Source organism: Eurypyga helias, unplaced genomic scaffold (assembly GCF_000690775.1).
Source record: "Eurypyga helias isolate BGI_N326 unplaced genomic scaffold, ASM69077v1 scaffold19503, whole genome shotgun sequence".
Classification (NCBI taxonomy): domain Eukaryota; kingdom Metazoa; phylum Chordata; class Aves; order Eurypygiformes; family Eurypygidae; genus Eurypyga; species Eurypyga helias.
In genome coordinates this window covers 1-17434 of record NW_010240760.1, presented here as the reverse complement: position 1 = coordinate 17434, position 17434 = coordinate 1, and the positions used below count along the sequence as shown (strand labels likewise).

The 17434-nt window shown below is 49.2% G+C and overlaps 2 protein-coding genes across 2 annotated transcripts; one reads left to right on the top strand and one right to left on the bottom strand.

Annotated features, from left to right (window-relative positions):
* Positions 1-135: 135 nt before the first annotated feature.
* PMPCA (peptidase (mitochondrial processing) alpha) lies at positions 136-4804 on the top strand (the record flags this gene model as incomplete). The annotated part of the gene is made up of 11 exons (XM_010148560.1): positions 136-215; positions 550-632; positions 927-1021; positions 1173-1273; positions 1565-1828; positions 2066-2158; positions 2395-2513; positions 2989-3079; positions 3826-3888; positions 4103-4247; positions 4587-4804. Coding segments are annotated over 11 exons (1352 nt in total), but the record flags the coding sequence as incomplete, so codon positions are not given.
* A 2476-nt stretch (positions 4805-7280) lies between these two features.
* Positions 7281-16948, bottom strand: INPP5E (inositol polyphosphate-5-phosphatase, 72 kDa). Its single transcript, XM_010148559.1, has 10 exons — positions 16092-16948; positions 14193-14316; positions 13425-13522; positions 12205-12329; positions 11937-12056; positions 11438-11545; positions 10356-10517; positions 9667-9782; positions 8798-8931; positions 7281-7704 (listed from the first exon to the last, which is right to left on the bottom strand). Exons 1-10 carry the CDS (start codon positions 16946-16948, stop codon positions 7572-7574), a joined length of 1977 nt encoding a protein of 658 aa, XP_010146861.1. The 3' UTR covers positions 7281-7571.
* Between the last annotated feature and the right edge of the window lie 486 nt (positions 16949-17434).

Here is a 17434-nt window from a genome sequence, read left to right as displayed (position 1 = left end):
TACCGGCCCTGCCTGCAGGCCTGGCCGGGCACAAGGGCTGACGCGTTGTCTCCCCTCGGATCCGGGTGCCTGACGTGCGTGCAAGGACCGGGGAGGGGTCAATGCCACGCTGACTTCTTCTCTTCTTAACGCCAGTTCTTATAAATTCGGGATCAAGACACGAAGTGAAATACCTCAGCGGCATCGCTCACTTCTTGGAAAAGCTGGCCTTCTCCGTGAGTACCGTTTCGGTCATAGCGGGGTCCTGGATTCGGTGCGAAACACCGTAAACCTGACCTGCTCGAGGGCCTGGGGGAAGCGAGGGTGGCCAAGGGCAGGGCCTGCTCCTCGCCGCGGCACCGTGGGGTTGATGCGTCTTAATAGGTGACACCGTTCCTAGTTGTTATGACCGTAATGAAGACCTCTCGTGCCTTCACCTCCGAGGTCAGCGAGTCTTTAGCAAACCACCTGACTTCATGGATGTAGAAGATGATGCTTGTTCTGGGCCACACTGAAGGACTATAAAGTTATCATCTTACCCATTTGTAACACTGGTATCTTCGTTCTTAGTCCACAGCTCAGTTTGGCAGCAAAGATGAAATTCTCCTCACCTTAGAGAAGCACGGGGGCATTTGTGACTGCCAGGCATCCAGGTATGATGATCTCTGCACTGTTACCCCTGGTTGTAACGTAACAGTACTTTGAGTTGCTGTTGCTGGTGCGTGACAGTAAAAGCCGTTTTTTGCTTCTAAGCCGCAAAAATCCACTTGTAGCGACTGCTGAGAAGCTACAAAAGTCAAAAGGAAACAGAACTGACTTTTCAAACCCTTTCAGGTTGAAAGTGCTTAATGATAATGGCCAAGCAACACTGAGATTTCCTGATGCAGATTTACTGAGGGATCACAGATGTGACTTCTCAGTGCGGAACCCGTCTGCTTGTGTTGCAGGGACACCATAATGTACGCGATTTCCGCTGACGCCAAAGGTCTGGATACTGTGGTCAACTTGCTGGCTGACGTCGCGCTGCAGCCCAGGTTGTCAGGTCTGGGAACGTAAAAAATCCCACTCCCAAGGCATGACTTGGTATTAGATTTCCGAACTCTTCATGAGGTCGTGCTCATTGAGGAGTTGTTGTGTAGCAGTTGGGTACTTGGTGTGATGGTCGTTCTCTCTTGCTCTCTCTCGTGTTACAGATGAAGAAATCGAGATGACTCGAACAGCTATACGCTTTGAGCTGGAAGACTTGAACATGAGACCTGACCCAGAGCCTCTCCTCACCGAAATGATCCATGCGGTAAAACATGGTTACCTTGCGGGGAGTCCCCGGTCTGAGACCTGCTGGGTTCTCTTCCTCAGCTTCAGGGTTCATTTTAGACTATTCTGTGAACAGATTTGTCCATCACTCGATTACATTTCAGTGGTGAGAGGGAGAATTTTGTTGTCCCTTACTCCGAAATCCTACATTCTCCACACGTGAAAGATTTTAACCTGAACTAAAACGCTCTCTAACTTCTCTTTGTTGACCTGGAGAGGTTTAGATGGAACAGGGTGAAGTAATATTTCCTACTTTACCGTCTCCTTTCAGGCAGCCTACAGAGACAACACAGTGGGGCTGAACAGGTTCTGCCCGGTGGAAAATACCGACAAAATCGATCGCCAAGTCCTGCATTCCTACCTGCGGAACTACTACACGCCCGACAGGATGGTGCTTGCTGGGGTGGGGATCGAGCACGAGCAGTTGGTGGAGTGTGCAAAGAAGCATCTGCTCGGAGCGGAGCCGGTGTGGGGCAGCGGGCAGGCCAAGGACGTGGACAGATCTGTGGCTCAGTACACGGGAGGCATTGTCAAGGTGAAAGGAGGGTGCTATCGTGCCTCTTCCTGTCGGTTGGAGGTGCAGATTGGGACTTTGGATGTCCCTGTAGGCTTAGTTTTTCTAAATTTACACACTCCTCAAGCACGTGAGCTAAAACTGGCTGCGGCAGCCATTATTTATTTGTGTGACAGGTTAATTATTGGGGATGTATCAAGCTGGATAGAACAGAGGTGAAAATTGGTCCTAATGACAACTTCTCTGCCCTTCCCACAGGTTGAAAAAGATATGTCAGATGTGAGTCTGGGCCCCACTCCCATCCCAGAGCTTACCCACATCATGATTGGGTTAGAAAGCTGCTCATTTTTAGTAAGTATTAACCTAAACTCCTTCGGTTTGGGTGCTTGAAGAATCCCAGAATACTGTCTCGTGATGTAAACTTGCTGCTCGTGCTGCACATACAGACAAGTAGCTTTTTCACTGGCAGTTTGATGGTGGCACTGACCTTTACGCTCTCCTGTCATGTTTCTTTTTCTCCCTCTTTACTCATCCCAGACCCTCGAGAGCTCTGCTATTAGCTGACTGAATTTCTTCTTGCAATTCAGGAGGAAGATTTCATCCCCTTTGCGGTATTAAACATGATGATGGGAGGCGGTGGCTCTTTTTCAGCCGGAGGGCCTGGCAAGGGCATGTTCACCCGCCTCTATCTCAATGTGCTCAACAGGTTGGTTGGCCTTTCTGTGCAAGGGATTGCAGAAACGGTCTTCTCTAGCAGGTTCACGAGGAAGGCTTCACCTTTTGAAAGCCAACACTCCCATGTTTCACATCAGCTTATTCCATTTGAAACACGCAGGACGGATTTGTCAGTGGGCATTTAAGGGTGAAAATCAAAGGCAGGAGTGTCCAGGAATCCTGCCTTCCTCCAGTAGCCCAATCCATTCCTTAATCAGGGAATGTTGATGGAATGGCAGTAGTAGCAGTAACACTGCTCTGTATAGGTCTGGGTTCAGTCTCGAGGATGCAAGAGGAGAAGGCAGTGGATGGCACATACAGAAATGATGTCAGAAGCAGGAATTGACAGTTCTTACTGGCACTGCTGCGAATCCTGAAAATGCGTTAGGAGGGCTGCCCTGTCCATGTCTGCCTAGCTTTTACACGAGTTCTGTTTTTTAAAATGAACGCTGTTTGTATACTCACAGGCACCACTGGATGTATAACGCAACCTCCTACCACCACAGTTACGAGGACACGGGCCTCCTGTGTATACATGCCAGTGCAGATCCGAAACAGGTACAGTCCTGCCTTCACAGACGGGTGTCCTTACAAAGTGATTTCATCACCGGTTACCAGACAGTAAGCACAGAATCACAGACTGGTTTGGGTGGGAAGGGACCATAAAGCCCACCCAGTCCCACCCCCTGCCATGGGCAGGGACACCTTCCTCTAGACCAGGTTGCTCCAAGCCTCATCCAGCCTGGCTTTGGACACTCCCAGGGATGGGGCATCCACAGCTTCTCTGGGCAACCTGTCCCAGTGCCTCCCCACCCTCTCCGGGAAGAATTCCTTCCTGATGTCCAATCTCAATCTCCCTCTTTCCATGTAAACCTGTTACCCCTTGCCCTGTCACTCCCTGCCCTTGTAAAAAGTTCCCCCCAGCTTCCTTGTAGCCCCCCAGCCTGTCAGTGTGATGGGAATTCTCTACTCTCAGATCCTGCAGTGGTAACCTACTTCGGGAAAGAAAGCTCAGTGGGATGCGGAGGTAGCTTCATGCCTTTTGCAGCAGGGCTGTGTACTGTACCCTGGCCTTCATGCGTTAGCGTTAACTGTCGTCTTGAAAGGGTTTTCTGGTCTGCCTCGGTGGGGAGGGTCTTCTAACCTTGCAAAACTGGGAATCCACCAGAACAGTCTCACATTCATTCCGTTCTAGCCTAGCTCTCCTAAGGGGGGAAACACCTACAGCATGATGTGCCCAGCAGCTCGTATGTTCACAGAATAAGCGTTGCTCTAACCTGCTTTCAAATACCTCTTTTCCCTAGGTTCGGGAGATGGTGGAAATCATCACAAGAGAATTCATCCTGATGGCAGGAGCGGTAGGAGAGGTCAGCAGCCCGACCTGCAGACTGTGCAGCTGTCTTTGAGCTGAAACACCGCATTGTTAGAATGAATCTGTGTGTTAAGTACTTCTGTAAAGGAACACTGTCATTTTAGCAACGCATTCACAAAGCAGGTGGTGTTGCCACCGTGGTATCTTGTATCGGAGAGCTGTGGCCAGGCTCTTTTGAACATCTCTCTGTGTTTGCTGCTTATTTACAGGTAGAACTTGAGCGAGCGAAGACGCAGCTGAAGTCCATGCTCATGATGAACCTGGAGTCTCGGCCTGTTATCTTTGAAGATGTGGGACGGCAAGTGTTGGCAACAAACACAAGGAAGCTACCTCATGAGCTCTGTGACCTCATCAGTGAGTAGATGATGCTTTTCCTTGCCTTGACGGAATTGTAGGCACAGTTGGGTGGGGGGAGCAGCTTACACCGTACAGATGAATTGCCTTAGAAGCCTGGGGGGCATAAATACTAGAGATCGATTTCAAACTGATCTTCTCAATGACTTGCAAGCTAGCACAATGCTTATTTTTGTCAGAAGGAAGGAAAAAACAGCAGCATGGTAGAGGAGGTCTAGAGCTAGTGATTAGTTTTCTGAGCACGGGGTCCGACTCAGCCTCATAGTAAAGCTGCTTCGCGTGACTTCAGGTGCAGTTGTCACAGCTCTGGTTTTTGTTTTGGGTTTTTCTTCCCTGCAGGTCAGGTGAAATCTACTGATATCAAGAGAGTAGTCACTAAGATGCTTCATAAAAAACCAGCGGTGGCTGCACTGGGTGACTTAACAGATTTGCCCACTTACGAACACATCCAGGCAGCGCTTTCCAGTAAGGATGGGCGACTCCCTCGGATGTACCGTTTTTTTTCGCAGCCCGCACGAGAGACTTGCTTCTTTTTTAATATGTTTTTGAGATTGTAATATTGCTGCAAGCCCTTCCCCCCATCTTTCCAGCCATACTGTGCATACGAGCTGTGCTACAGCCGAACAAAGCTGCTTCAGACCACGGGCCCGTGACGAGTGTGTCGTGTTGGGCTTAAAGGCCCAGCCTGGCTCTGGATGAGTACCCTGACCCTCTGAGTAGGTTACAAGAGAAGATGGGTTTATACAGCCTTCACCTGGCATCGGGGCGAGCATGGCAAGCCAAAACATTCATCACTACACCTGAAAGCGTGTATCTGAGAAGCAGCAAGTCGCTGCCGCTGCTACCACGGGATCCTGTCAGCAGCCAAAGTGTCGTGCGGGAGGCCCTGGGGCGTGCCCTTCCTGACCAATGTGGTGGCACGTTAGAGAGCTTGGCTTCCGTTCCTGAATTCAGAGAATACTTACAGCTCCTACCAAGGTGGACAAAGACTTGGTCCAAGTACAAAATACTGGTTATCATCCCAGTGAAGCTCGGCAGCAAGTTCATGCAGTCCAGGTGGTGTTACAAGCACCACGGACCCATTTCAGCAGTGTAAGTTACTATCTGTAGTACTGCTGGAAGTCACCCCTCTGGAAATAACTCGGGGATTGTGCAAGAGCTCAGGTGAAAGTAGACCTATGGCCTAACTAGGGTTCCGTAGAGTTCCTCTACGAAGATCCTGTGCATAGTGCTGCACGGACGCTTACTCTAGAATGAAAGCGATTCTGTTCTTCAGGTTTTTCACTTCCAAGTGAACTGTGCTGAAGAGCAGAAGTTCTTTCACTCCAGGGTTGGCATACAAACAGTTACTAAAGGAGTTGCTGCTGCTCACCTTAATCCCATACCTACTTCGTTGTCGCTCAGATGAAGCTGGGGCCTTGGTAAAGACGACGTAATTGTCAGTCTCAGCAGAGGTGTGCTCAGCCAGGAGTCAGGATCAACAAAATGACAATATTTAGAAAGCTTACGATCTGGAGAGTGACTGCCGACACATTAGACATGAAGCCAAGTGCCACACGTTTGACATCCTGAAAAAAGGGAGACCCAAAAGAGGAATAAAATACTTGATTTACATAATTCCCTAACATACGGGCTTAAAAACGTATGCAGCTGCACTTCACTGGCTAGATGGGTGTTGTGAGGAGTAATCAGAGTGGGAGCAGAACACTCTGGGGCAGCTATCACCTGCTTTATCCCCGAACCTTTCCTCATGCAACGTGAAGAAAACATGTTGCGTTGCTTCTCGTGGACCCCGCAGTATGGAAGTCCTGTTCGTTGTTGTGTATGTTTGTAAGAAAATAAAGGGACTTCTGTGACTGGAGCAAGCAGTAAGAGCTCTGAAATTCATCGTCTGATGGCTGGGTTTCTTGAACTGGCAGGTGAAATGGGCTTGCTTTGCTCAATGCGAACGATCCCAAAGCAATCCGTTCCGCTTTTCCAGCCGAAGACTGGCTCAGGTCACCCGAACGGTCAGCATGCATCACGCGGTCAAAGAACTCCAGTTCTAACAACTCTAAAATAAAAACCGGTCCTCATTTAAGGTATTGCATTAATTTATTTATATTCCCTTAAAAAGAAAGGAAATCCAGATTCCTGATGGCTACAGACAGGTCAGTGCCGTGGGGGTTTGTACCGCGGGACAGAAGCTCTGTCTAGGCCAGGTTGCATAGTTGGTAGCACTTCCTCCACGGCGCCTGCACGGCGTGTGATGGACTGAGGTGATGAACGACCCGGCCCAGCTCTGCCCGCGCGGCGTTTTTAGAGCATGAGCTGTGCTTGACGTTGTACCAGTGCCCTACTGGTCCGTGTAGAATGTTTAGCCTTAAGACCACACCACTTCAAAAAGAGCAAGTTATTCACAGCTCCCTGAATTGGAAAAACGAACCCAAAAGGAATTGACTGTGATGAGAGGTAACGGAACGGCGCTGATCCGGCCCGCTGCAGTTCCTCTGCTCGCTGGCTGCAGGCCCGCCGGTGACGCGTTAACACAGTCGCTGTGCTCAGACCACTGTTTTCAGCTCGAGCGTCCTGCTGCTGAAGGCAGGAGGTGTTTTATCACCTCACAGGGCGAGTGAGCTGAGAAAGGGATTGTTTCAAGCACTCCCCCAGCCAAACACGTGGTGCGGGAGGTGGGTGTTCATCCCCTTAGTAACAGAAGGCCCATAGAATGACTAGTGAAAGGCAATGTTTCTACACTTCCAACGTACTGTAGTACATTCACACAGATCTTGCTGCAGAGGACCAAAACAGCCCAGCACAGGAGCACCACCCTTAGGGAAAACTGCCCGAGCCCCCTAATTGGTCCCTGTTACGCATTTTACGGAATACCGTACACTTGGCTGCAGGTAAGGAGGGAAAGAAAAAGAAAACAGCACAATGTGTGTAAGCTAACCAGATCAAATCAAACAGAATCAAAAACATTCACCTTTCTGCAGGCTTTTCTTGGGTCCCCTGCTCCCGTCGTGCCGATTCCAGAAGCTGTTTCCCCCCGCGTGGAGTCATCGTCAAAGCAGGAGGCTGCACCTGGTCCCTTCCAGAGATGGTGTGGTTAAAAATAAACCAGGTTCCATCTGTTAGGATGGATGTCCTGAATCACCGACTCGGTTTTCTTCAGCAAAAGCACTTGAGCTACATGGATTAGCTCATGCAAATGAATCCAGGATGAGGTTTAAGACATTCTTCACAAGCCACAGCAACTTAAGCAGACAATTCCCTGCAGAGTTCGCCGTGGCCTGAAATCCTCTTTCTGGGCACCTCTAACACAAGCCTTGCGGAGTTCTCAGCTCAGGAAATGCTACATACGCTGCTGGATTTTTGGTCATTTTGCTCTTGGTGCTTCTCAAGTTTCTTTGTAAACCGCCTCTTTATTCCAATTAAATAGAGCTCTCTGTCAAACTGCCCCGCAGCAAGTGGAATGCTACGATATAAACACAAGCCATTAGATCAGGGCACAAATACCAGCTTCTTGGCCCAACATTTCCCCACTAGTTCACCCAACAAAGGCCAGACACTTGATTTTTACTTTTCTTGAGGCATTCAGCTGCTGCTGTGGGAGAAGACGGGTGAGTTGTTCTTCCACAGCAACAAGGTAAGGCTTTTCACGACACATTTACAGGAGAAAATACTGGTTGTAAAAGGCCAACGTACTTGGGGTTTAAGCATGAGCGTGCCTGCGTTCATAAGGGGCGTACATGAGGACATTCTTCATGACCCTAAGCCAAAACTCTCTGATTTGAGCAGCTAAACCCACTTGCTGTTGACTTGGTGTGTTTGTTGGTCTGGTTCATGCCCAGCAGCTCCCACCCTGGTTCTAGAGAGGGCGGAAGGAAACACCGGCAGCCCAGCTTCACAGACGCTGCGAGACTTTGATTTAATGGGTGTTTAATACCCATAAACCACAAAAAAAAATCTGAATTCTAATTGGACTGCTAACAAGTGCTTTGAGAAATCATCATTTTCTAGATACCGGTCTGGAAATCCTCGACCATGCTACTCACAGGAAAGACTAACAACATTTCAGCATCCTCGTTTTCTGAGGAGTTCTGCTAACACAACAGCCCACCGTGGGACACTGAAGAACTTGGAGGATCTCATAATACTCCACTGACCTACAGCTATGCTGAAACGCAGCCACCACTGGGGAGGGAAAACAGCACTGATCCCAGAGAGGGGGAGAGGAACAGAAGAGGAAAGCTGTTCGTGCCGACAGGAAAAGCAGAGTGCTGCATCTCCGACAAAACACGGATTTGTAGTCAATTGCTATGGACTCTGTTTACCTCCCTCAGGAGGATTAAGGGACCTGGCAGCAGGGATTTGGGATGTCAGCAGGAGGTTTAAGCACCCTTACTGCTCCAGCACTGAGAGCATTTACTGGGTAAAAAACCAAACAGGCTGCAGAGAGCTGCGTGTGATAAACGCTATTTCAGGAACTCTCCTGAGAGGGCGGACTTCAAACACAGGATCACGAGGGCCATGTGCAATCATACCCAGCAGTGTAAGGAGGTACTAACTTGTCTCTGCCAGGCCTCACTTTCACACGAAACAAGGCAAACACAGGCCGATGGTCTGAAGTTTTGATCACAGGACAAGACGAGTACTTGACAGCAAGGATGTCTCCGTACCGACTGCGGTATACAACTCGATCCTGGGGGGCAGAGAGAGAGGGGGGGCTGATGGTAACTCCCTTTGCACACCCACCATGGGAAGAAGCACTGGTTCACAAGAGACAAATCACAGAATCACAGACTGGTTTGGGTTGGAAGGGACCTTAAAGATCATCTAGTTCCAACCCCCCTGCCATGGGCAGGGACACCTTCCACTAGACCAGGTTGCTCAAAGCCACATCCAGTCTGGCCTTGAAGACATCCAGGGATGGGGCATCCACAACATCCCTGGGCAACCTGTTCCAGTGCCTCACCACCCTCTCTGTGAAGAATTTCTTCCTGACATCTAATCTAAACCTCCCTGATTTCAATTTATACCCATTACCCCTTGTCCTATCACTACAGGCTCTTGTAAAAAGACCTCTCCCAGTACCCTTGTAGGCCCCAATCCAATCATTTATCACACTCCGCTCAGTGAAATTCCGTGTCTTGGACAGGGATACGTGTCTGATGCCAACAGCCGTTCTACACCCCGCTCTGAGCACAGGGGAGACGCACTGGAGCAGGAGGTAAGGCAGGGAAAATAAGATCAGCAGCCTGTGCCAAACTCTCCCTGTGCTCACAGATTCAACAATCCTTTCTTCCAAACCCATTTCACTAAGTGGCAAACGTTACCACGACTGAGGCAGCTTTTTCCCCGCAGATTTCTCCCCTTTGGAGGCAGACGTGAGGCTGAGCAGCCCTTCCGAGCGTGCTGCTCTGAAACCCTCCCTTACCGTGTAGGAAGGGGTCCTTTGCTTGGAAGTGGTGTCGTAGCTGTCCTTTCCTATGTCGAACTTGTAGGAAGGACGGAAATGAATGTCAGCCTCTTGGAATCCTTTGAAAATAGACCCTGTAAGAGAAGGGGAGGACAGCATGAACAATAGCTTCCTCCTTCCAAAGAAGCCGGCACCCTTTCTGCCTTTGTTCAACGCTGCTTAACTAACGCTGGCGAGAAACAACAGCCAGGGACACACACACCTAGAAAAACCTGGGCTTGGGCTCCAGAAAAGAAGCAAGCTCAAGTTCTTACACAGTGAGGATAAGAAGTAGCCAGTGGCTATTTAGACCAAGAGCACTTGGTGCGTGCACTTCCAGGGCAGGCTCAGGATGCTTTGCAAATGCCGGCCAGTCAAACCTCAATGGCCTGGACGCTGTGACAGAAGAGTGTCCAGTTTAGAGAGGAGTCAGATGAAACAGAGCAACAAATGGCTTGGGAGATCACACAATGTACATCAAAATGCTACAGGAGAATGCCCCCTCTACACACTGCCACTGGATTTGACAACCACTGACTTCCCTTTTTAAGGAACTTAACAGGAGAGGGCAGGAAAGCCACACAGGAAATAGGGATATGGCTGTGATTATTTCCGTGTGTAGATATCATTATTCCTGGAGAGTAGGGAGAAAAATGGCTGTCCCTCACCCCTACTCATTTCACTAGTAAGCTGGTCATATGCCAGTAGCTTGGACACATCTGCTTCTGGGTTCTGGTTCAAGATGGAATCCACAGTCTCACGATCCTTATTTAATCGGAAGTTGAAGTCACCAAACCAGAATACTTCATCAAACCGAGTTGTGACATCACCTGAAAATTCACGGCAGAAGTGTCAGTAGAAAGGTAAACATCCTGAGAAGTTCTGAAAGCAGAAAGAGAGAAACCCCCAACTCCTCTTTCCTGAACCTTCTTTTGAGGAAAATGAAAGCATCTGATGTAGCTACACACCCATTAACATGAAACTCACTCCTTTCAGAACGAGGACCGTACGGTGCGTGGCTTACTGCGAGTGCTGCTAGACATGCTCGAGGAACAGCACACCTTTCTTTTTACTACCAAGAGGTACAATACTCGAGCATGTTTTCTGCCTGTGACCATCACACAACGCAGTAATAAAAAACCAGTAGCACACAGAACAGAAATTTTTAACACATCACAGAAAAAGCTGAAAAGAGACCAAACTATCTATAGGACCTAGAAATAGGATGAACACAGAAACCTAATGCTACTCTGGAGACAAAAGGGTAAATTCATCTTCCTAGAAAAAGGGTTTTTATAGTCGTCACATTAACAACACAATATTAAGGAACAGTAATGGAATTTGGGAAACTATGCTCTGACCTGTGTATATGCAAACTGAACTAATGCTCTAACTTCTGAAACGTGTGAATTTCTACTAGTTCTAAAAAACACTTGGAAAGTGAAACACATCCATAATATTGCCATGAATTACATCAAAATGATCTTATTCCCATTCTGAGCAAAAATACATCACATCGAAATTCATTTTGAATTCCCTCTCTCCCCCTTCAGGGCAACTTTTTCTCTCAAATCCCCCCTAAGTTACGCCCCAGCTAACAGGAAGAGTCACGCGAATAATAACCATCCTCAGACACAAAGACCTGTGGTCTGCTTTTATACCAGCTCAGATTAGCGCTCTGGTTCTTCCTTCGTGCAGCTGGAGAGAAAACGCGCAAACTGTTCACCTGGGCTCCCACACGAGAACTTACTAGAACTGGATCGATACGGGTTTGTGTCCGGAACGTTCCTGGGAAGTGTAAGGGCTTGAATGGTTTTGTTGTAGTCCAGTTTCCTCTCGTTCACCTTGCTGTCCCCAGCTGAAAGACAGAAAGCCCCTTACTGCCAACGATGCATCATTTTCATTCACCATTTTTGGTTATAAGTGGAGCTTCCGAGGGACAGCAGACACTTTCCACACGTCAAACGTAACACTGACCCAGGGAGCATACAGACTGAAAAGTAACGACAGTAAGTGTGGGAAAAGGGATACAAATGTGCAGAGTTCGTTTCTGGGTTTCTAAATACAGTTCTTTAACAAGTTTGCTACAAAAAACTCCCCTCCCTTGCTGATCTCAGCTCAGCAACCCTGAGCTTTGCCTTCAGTCTGTCCTGCTCCGCTCTCCCCCCGCAGCTTTTTCACCTTTGCAAAGCAACCCCCCCCTCTCTTCCCACATCAGGACACTCCTAACAAGACTGCAAATGTCTCACATGTGAAGTGGGAGGTGATGAAGAGAAAGGAGGTCCCAAAAAATGTGAATCCGACTCCCAGAGCTCCCTTGGTTTTGATCTGAGATACGATTCGAGTTGTCACCGTGGCATATTCCACCTCTAGAAGAGAAAAAGCTGCTTTTACTGAAAAGCCTCTGCAGACAGTGAGCAGGAAAGTTAGCTGAGGGAGAGCCCTGGGGGGAGGACAAGACACCCGATGGCAGCAGTTCTTTCACCTCCCCACTCTCCAGCTCTTACTGCCACACACCTGAGCAGAACCAGACCAGGTCCCTCCGAATGAAGACCGACATGTACAGCACCCCATGTGCAGCAGCGTAGAGCATGACGTAGTGGGGGCCTAGCGTTTCCTGCAGGCGGATCTCCCACTCTCTTCTGCAGGAAAGAACAACAGCTGGATCACAAGGACAGTACAAGAGACAACAACCAGAAGGGAAAATCAGCATTGTGACAGCAGAGCAATCCCTCCGATAAAGAACGTTAAGTGTAAGCAAAACCCCCTCTGTCACAGCGCTGCTGCACTGAGGGCTGGTCAGCCTGACGTGTAACTCCACACACGCCACACGGCAGGCTCTGCCTGGTGAGTGTTACTGCCACTGCGCCGAGCAGCTTGGAAATCTGAGGGAAAAATGAGGGCTGGAGCCCCTCTGCCATGGGGACAGGCTGGGAGAGTTGGGGGTGTTCAGCCTGGAGAAGAGAAGGCTCCGGGGAGAACTTACAGCACCTTCCAGTGCTGGGGGTGCTACAAGGAAGCTGGAGGGACTTTTTACAAGGGCTGTGAGTGACAGGACAAGGGGTAACGGGTTTAAATGGAAAGAGGGAGATTGAGATGGGACATCAGGAAGAAATTCTTCCCGCGGAGGGTGGGGAGCACTGGGACAGGTTGCCCAGAGAAGCTGTGGATGCCCCATCCCTGGGAGTGTCCAAGGCCAGGCTGGATGAGGCTTGGAGCAACCTGGTCTAGTGGAAGGTGTCCCTGCCCATGGCAGGGGCTGGGACTGGGGGAGCTTTGAGGTCTCTTCCAACCCAAACCAGTCTGTGATTCTGCAATTCTATGAAAAAAGTCCCTCTGGGAAGATACCCTTTGGGAAGAGCAGACTGACATGAGGCTTCAACGCTCTTCTAGGGTTGGTCAGTCTCAGACCAGAGCAGAAATTTGCAGCCATGTACTACTAACGAGCACGCAGCTGCCACGCTAACAGCCAGCCCGTGAGCTAGTGCCCAGCCCGCTCAGGTCTGTGGCCAGATGCCCACAGAAATCAGACAGGAGTTTTGCTATTAACTGCCGTGACAACAGGACCAAATCCTGTATGTACTCATTTTTGTCACTTTTCCCTCTAAAGCCCATTTCCCCTGGCGCTCATGCAATGGTATGCAGTCTTATTAAATGGAGACTATTTCCAGACTCATTAATACCAAAGACGTCAGTTAATGATAAAAGAGGATGGTTCATTACATTGTTTTTGCTACCTGTCTGGACAGCCTTCTTGAACCCCAATGACATAGAGGTCCTGGGCGTAGTCAGGATCTGTCGGTAATAAGAAGTCACCCAGATTCTCTGGAAGTTCCTACGAATTAAACACAAAAAAAGCAGTAGCAGTATTAGTTATGTGAAGATCTACTGGAAAAGTACAAGAGAAGTCCAGGCCAAGCTACAAGTCCCACAGCACATGCAAACAATTCAGGCTTCAAAAAATAGGTTAAGTGACAACACTACAAATTCTCCTTCCCAAAGGGAGACTTCAACTGCTGTCCTCCAGCAGTAGCCAAGATTCAGCCGTGTGGGGCTGTAATGGGATGCTTCCAATTTCCTGTGATGCCTTTTACCAAGCTCACGGGCTGCTTACTGAACGCCCCAGGGGTTGCTTGTGTTCTTCCACAGCACCTGGTAGAATCAGCTCTGAATTCCTAGTCAGGAGGGTTGTTCTTTACCAGAGATGTTCTCGCCATAAGCACTAAATCATTGGTCATCTTCATACGACCCCAGTTGCAACGGAACGTAAAGGAGCCAGCACAAAAAGCCACAGTAGCACTAGTAGCCCACTGCTTTCACACCTTGTATCTGAGTAACCCTGTTACAATGACTCTGTCACCAAGATGAACTTGTATGAGAGGGCCCAGTGATAAAGACAAACTCAGGTTGACGAAGAACAGAGTCAGGAACAGAAAAACCCACCACGCCAGTCCTTGCAGTAAAGACGGGGTAGCTTTACCACGTGGAGGTTGACACGCACGTACCTTCTGACCCTGCATGTTCCAGGTGGCCACAAAAATTCCAATATTCCGATCAGGGAAATATCTGCTAAGTTCTTCTGCTCCCAGTAAGGCACCATTCGCCAGAAGGCTGCCGTCCAAATAGCTTCTGTGAACAGAAGGCACAGAAAAGAGCATCTAAGGAAATGGCGTGATGGTTGGGATAATGATTTGCAACACTTGAACCTCGAGTTAATCAAGAGCATACCCTTAGCTCAAGAAAATGGCATTTAGTATTTATATATTGTTCTGCCTGCCTGAAACTCCTTATAAAAGTTCCAAACCTTATGGAGAGTTCACGGATCATATGCAAGAAAACAAACCTATTGTCATAAACGAGCCTTCTCAAAGCCAGGACACGCGTGTGGTGGTGAGACCGATGCTGCGCAGGTTCTGCGCTGAGAAGACTGAAGCCATCAGAGCCTTTGAGTACTTGCCACAGGCACAGAAAGAGATTGGTTTGACATTTGAGTATCTTGAAGCAGCTCAGTTTACTTAAAACATGAAAACAGCTCCACCATTCCCAGTGTTCTGGCACCAAGTTGCTCCTAATCGATGATTCAAACTCACATTCTTCCTTCGATTTGGCTCATCAAATTAACTTCCAATTAAGTCTGAAGTCAAAACGAATATCCCATTCCAAAAGGACAGATCTGCCCCACACCACCTGCCTCTCCAAAGAGCACGCTGCTTACAGAAGCAAGGGGCATCGGCTGAAGGACTGCACCTTGAATAAGCATTTTTAATCTTGCTTAAGCTCTGCAAATAACGATGGCAGCCTGGCGTCTGGGAACGCCATGCAGCCCACGGCTCTACCCAGCTGCCACCCGACTCCAACAGCTTTGCAGAGGGAAGTAAAAGAAAACTCCTCATGGCAAACAAGTAACATCCTCTCTGGGGCTTTTTTACCAGTTCCTCACACTTGTTTATCCCACAATTGTTTGCCCCTGTACCACCGACTCCCACCCTTCGGATCAATGACCAGATTTATCCCTCAAGCTCTTGCGGGCTGTTGTGTGTCCGTAACACACAGCCTTTACCCGGGCACTTGGCACCCTTTACCACCTTTCCTGACCTGCCGTATTATCAGTAACGCCCGCTGGAGTGTTTGCACTGCGCTGGCAGGTCTTCACAAACAGTGTCTGCAGCCAAGAAGAGGCTGAGACACCAGCAAGCAGATTAATTTGCCCACCTCAGCTCCCTACAATCAATAACCTCAGCTGAACCAAGAATGAAGACAAACGAGCAACCAGGGCAAGAGAAAAGGCTGGGATCTGAGGGGAGTCACACTCTTCCTCAGGAGATTCCTGGAAAAGCTGGGGCAGAGGAGCTCCCGGGGGACACTGAGGCAGTTGACAGGATGTGATTTGATCCTGCCAGATGCCAGACAAGCCCAACATCTGCAGAGGACCCTCAGCACCTTACAGGATTGCGACAGTACTGCACGATAGCTCCAAGCTAAAAGATTTGTGGTTTTTCCTGCCATTTAACATTCCAGTTCAAGCCCGATGCATGTTCAGGTTTTAAAAAAAGAACAGTTTTTGCCAACTGTTTGGGTGCACAGCTGCTTTTTCTTAATTTTCCAAAGAGATCACATAAATATGACCTGCAAGCTGACAGCAAATCAAACTTGTATTTATGCAAAACAGTAGTACCCAGCTGAAAGGAGCAAATACAGAGCATTTGTACTCATCGCTTCACCCCCAAACTGTTTCCAGTCTCCACAGCAGGTTAAACAACACAGAACAACTTCCGTGCTTTCCTGATGGGTTGGAAGTTCCCTGCCTCTGCCCAGCAGGATTCTGCAGGGTTAGCAGATCCTGTTAGTAGAATCTCCCTGCTAACACCCCTCAAACTTTGCCCCGAGAAGCTGGGGGAACATACCTCCTTCGAACATCCTTGGGGCGAATGGGAGCGAGCAGGCTTAATGTAGATTTCATGGAGTCTGTGGAGCAACTATCATAGACCACCCCGTTGCCATGCAGCCTGGTATCGCTCAAGCTGCTGCTCACCCTCCCAAACCTGTGCCGAGAATAATGTCGGTAATCCATACAATCCGAGTCAATCTTATTAGCTGTCCTCAGCGTGTGAGAGGCCACATTGAGCTCCATGGGTGGCAGAGGTCGAGCCGGCATTATTTGGGACAGCCGGGGTTTGCCGCCTGCGAACGCTTTCCCCCGCAGAAGCCCACCAAAGGCACTGGAGATCTCGGAGGCTCGCTTCCCCAGGTCGGAGGTGCCTCCACAACTCTTCCCCATGGGACTGGCTTCTGAGGCATCTGGTGAACTGTGCAAGGAATTCTGCTGGCAGCACTGATGGCAGGGGCTTGCCCTACCCCTGACCGGAGGGCTGAGGGACGCTTCCTGCAGAGAACCGTTTGAGGAACTTGTCTCATTGGAATCAGTGAGACTTTCCTGACTCGTTCGAAACCGCCTCCATCTCCTCCAGCTTTTCTCATCCAGAGAAGCAGCACGCTCCAGCTGGGGTTTCCGAGGAGGCCTTGGAGTGAGCGATTTAATTTTCATATTAGCTTTGAACTCATCGGGTAGGAGCTTTAGGGTTTCATTTAAAAAGGCGCCTACACTTGGAGGATCTTCAAAGGTAAGCCCCCCCTTGCCACCAGCCTCCTTCTTTGCCACTTTGCCAGCTTTTTTAGCGTGCAGGTCCTGTACTGCTCCAGCCTCCGGGCTCCGAGTAACACACGCTCCTGAGTGCTGTGGAAATCCATTGGGAGTACTCATTCTCCCCCAGGTACCAGCCAGGGATGCTGCTCCATGCGCTAAGTTCCTCACAGCATAGTTTCCTTCCCTTGCTTACCCCTTCGGTTCACAGGGCATTAACCAAGCCAGGAAGACATGGAAACTGAGGACGGCTCAGTCTTGAGTTGAGAACGAAGGGCAGGTAGATGTGTAGGAAGATGCATCATCTCTGCAAAATTTCAAGGGGGGTGAGGGGATACCTGGATTTATCCAAAAGAATGAAAAGTTACTGAGCTGTGAATTCTGCTCCTCAATGAGAAAGGAAGCTCCGCACAGGACAGGTCAAACCTTAACGTGACCTTGTTAGAAAACCAGCATTATGGCGTTTTTTTCCAAGAGCAAAGCAGCGAACCGATTTGTAGCTGCTGCAGGCATCGCGGCTGCGTACGGGCTTCTCTAAGAAAGGGTTGTGTCAACCGTTAGCATGAAAGGAAATGACAACGGCACGTGAAGCACAACCAGGCTCCG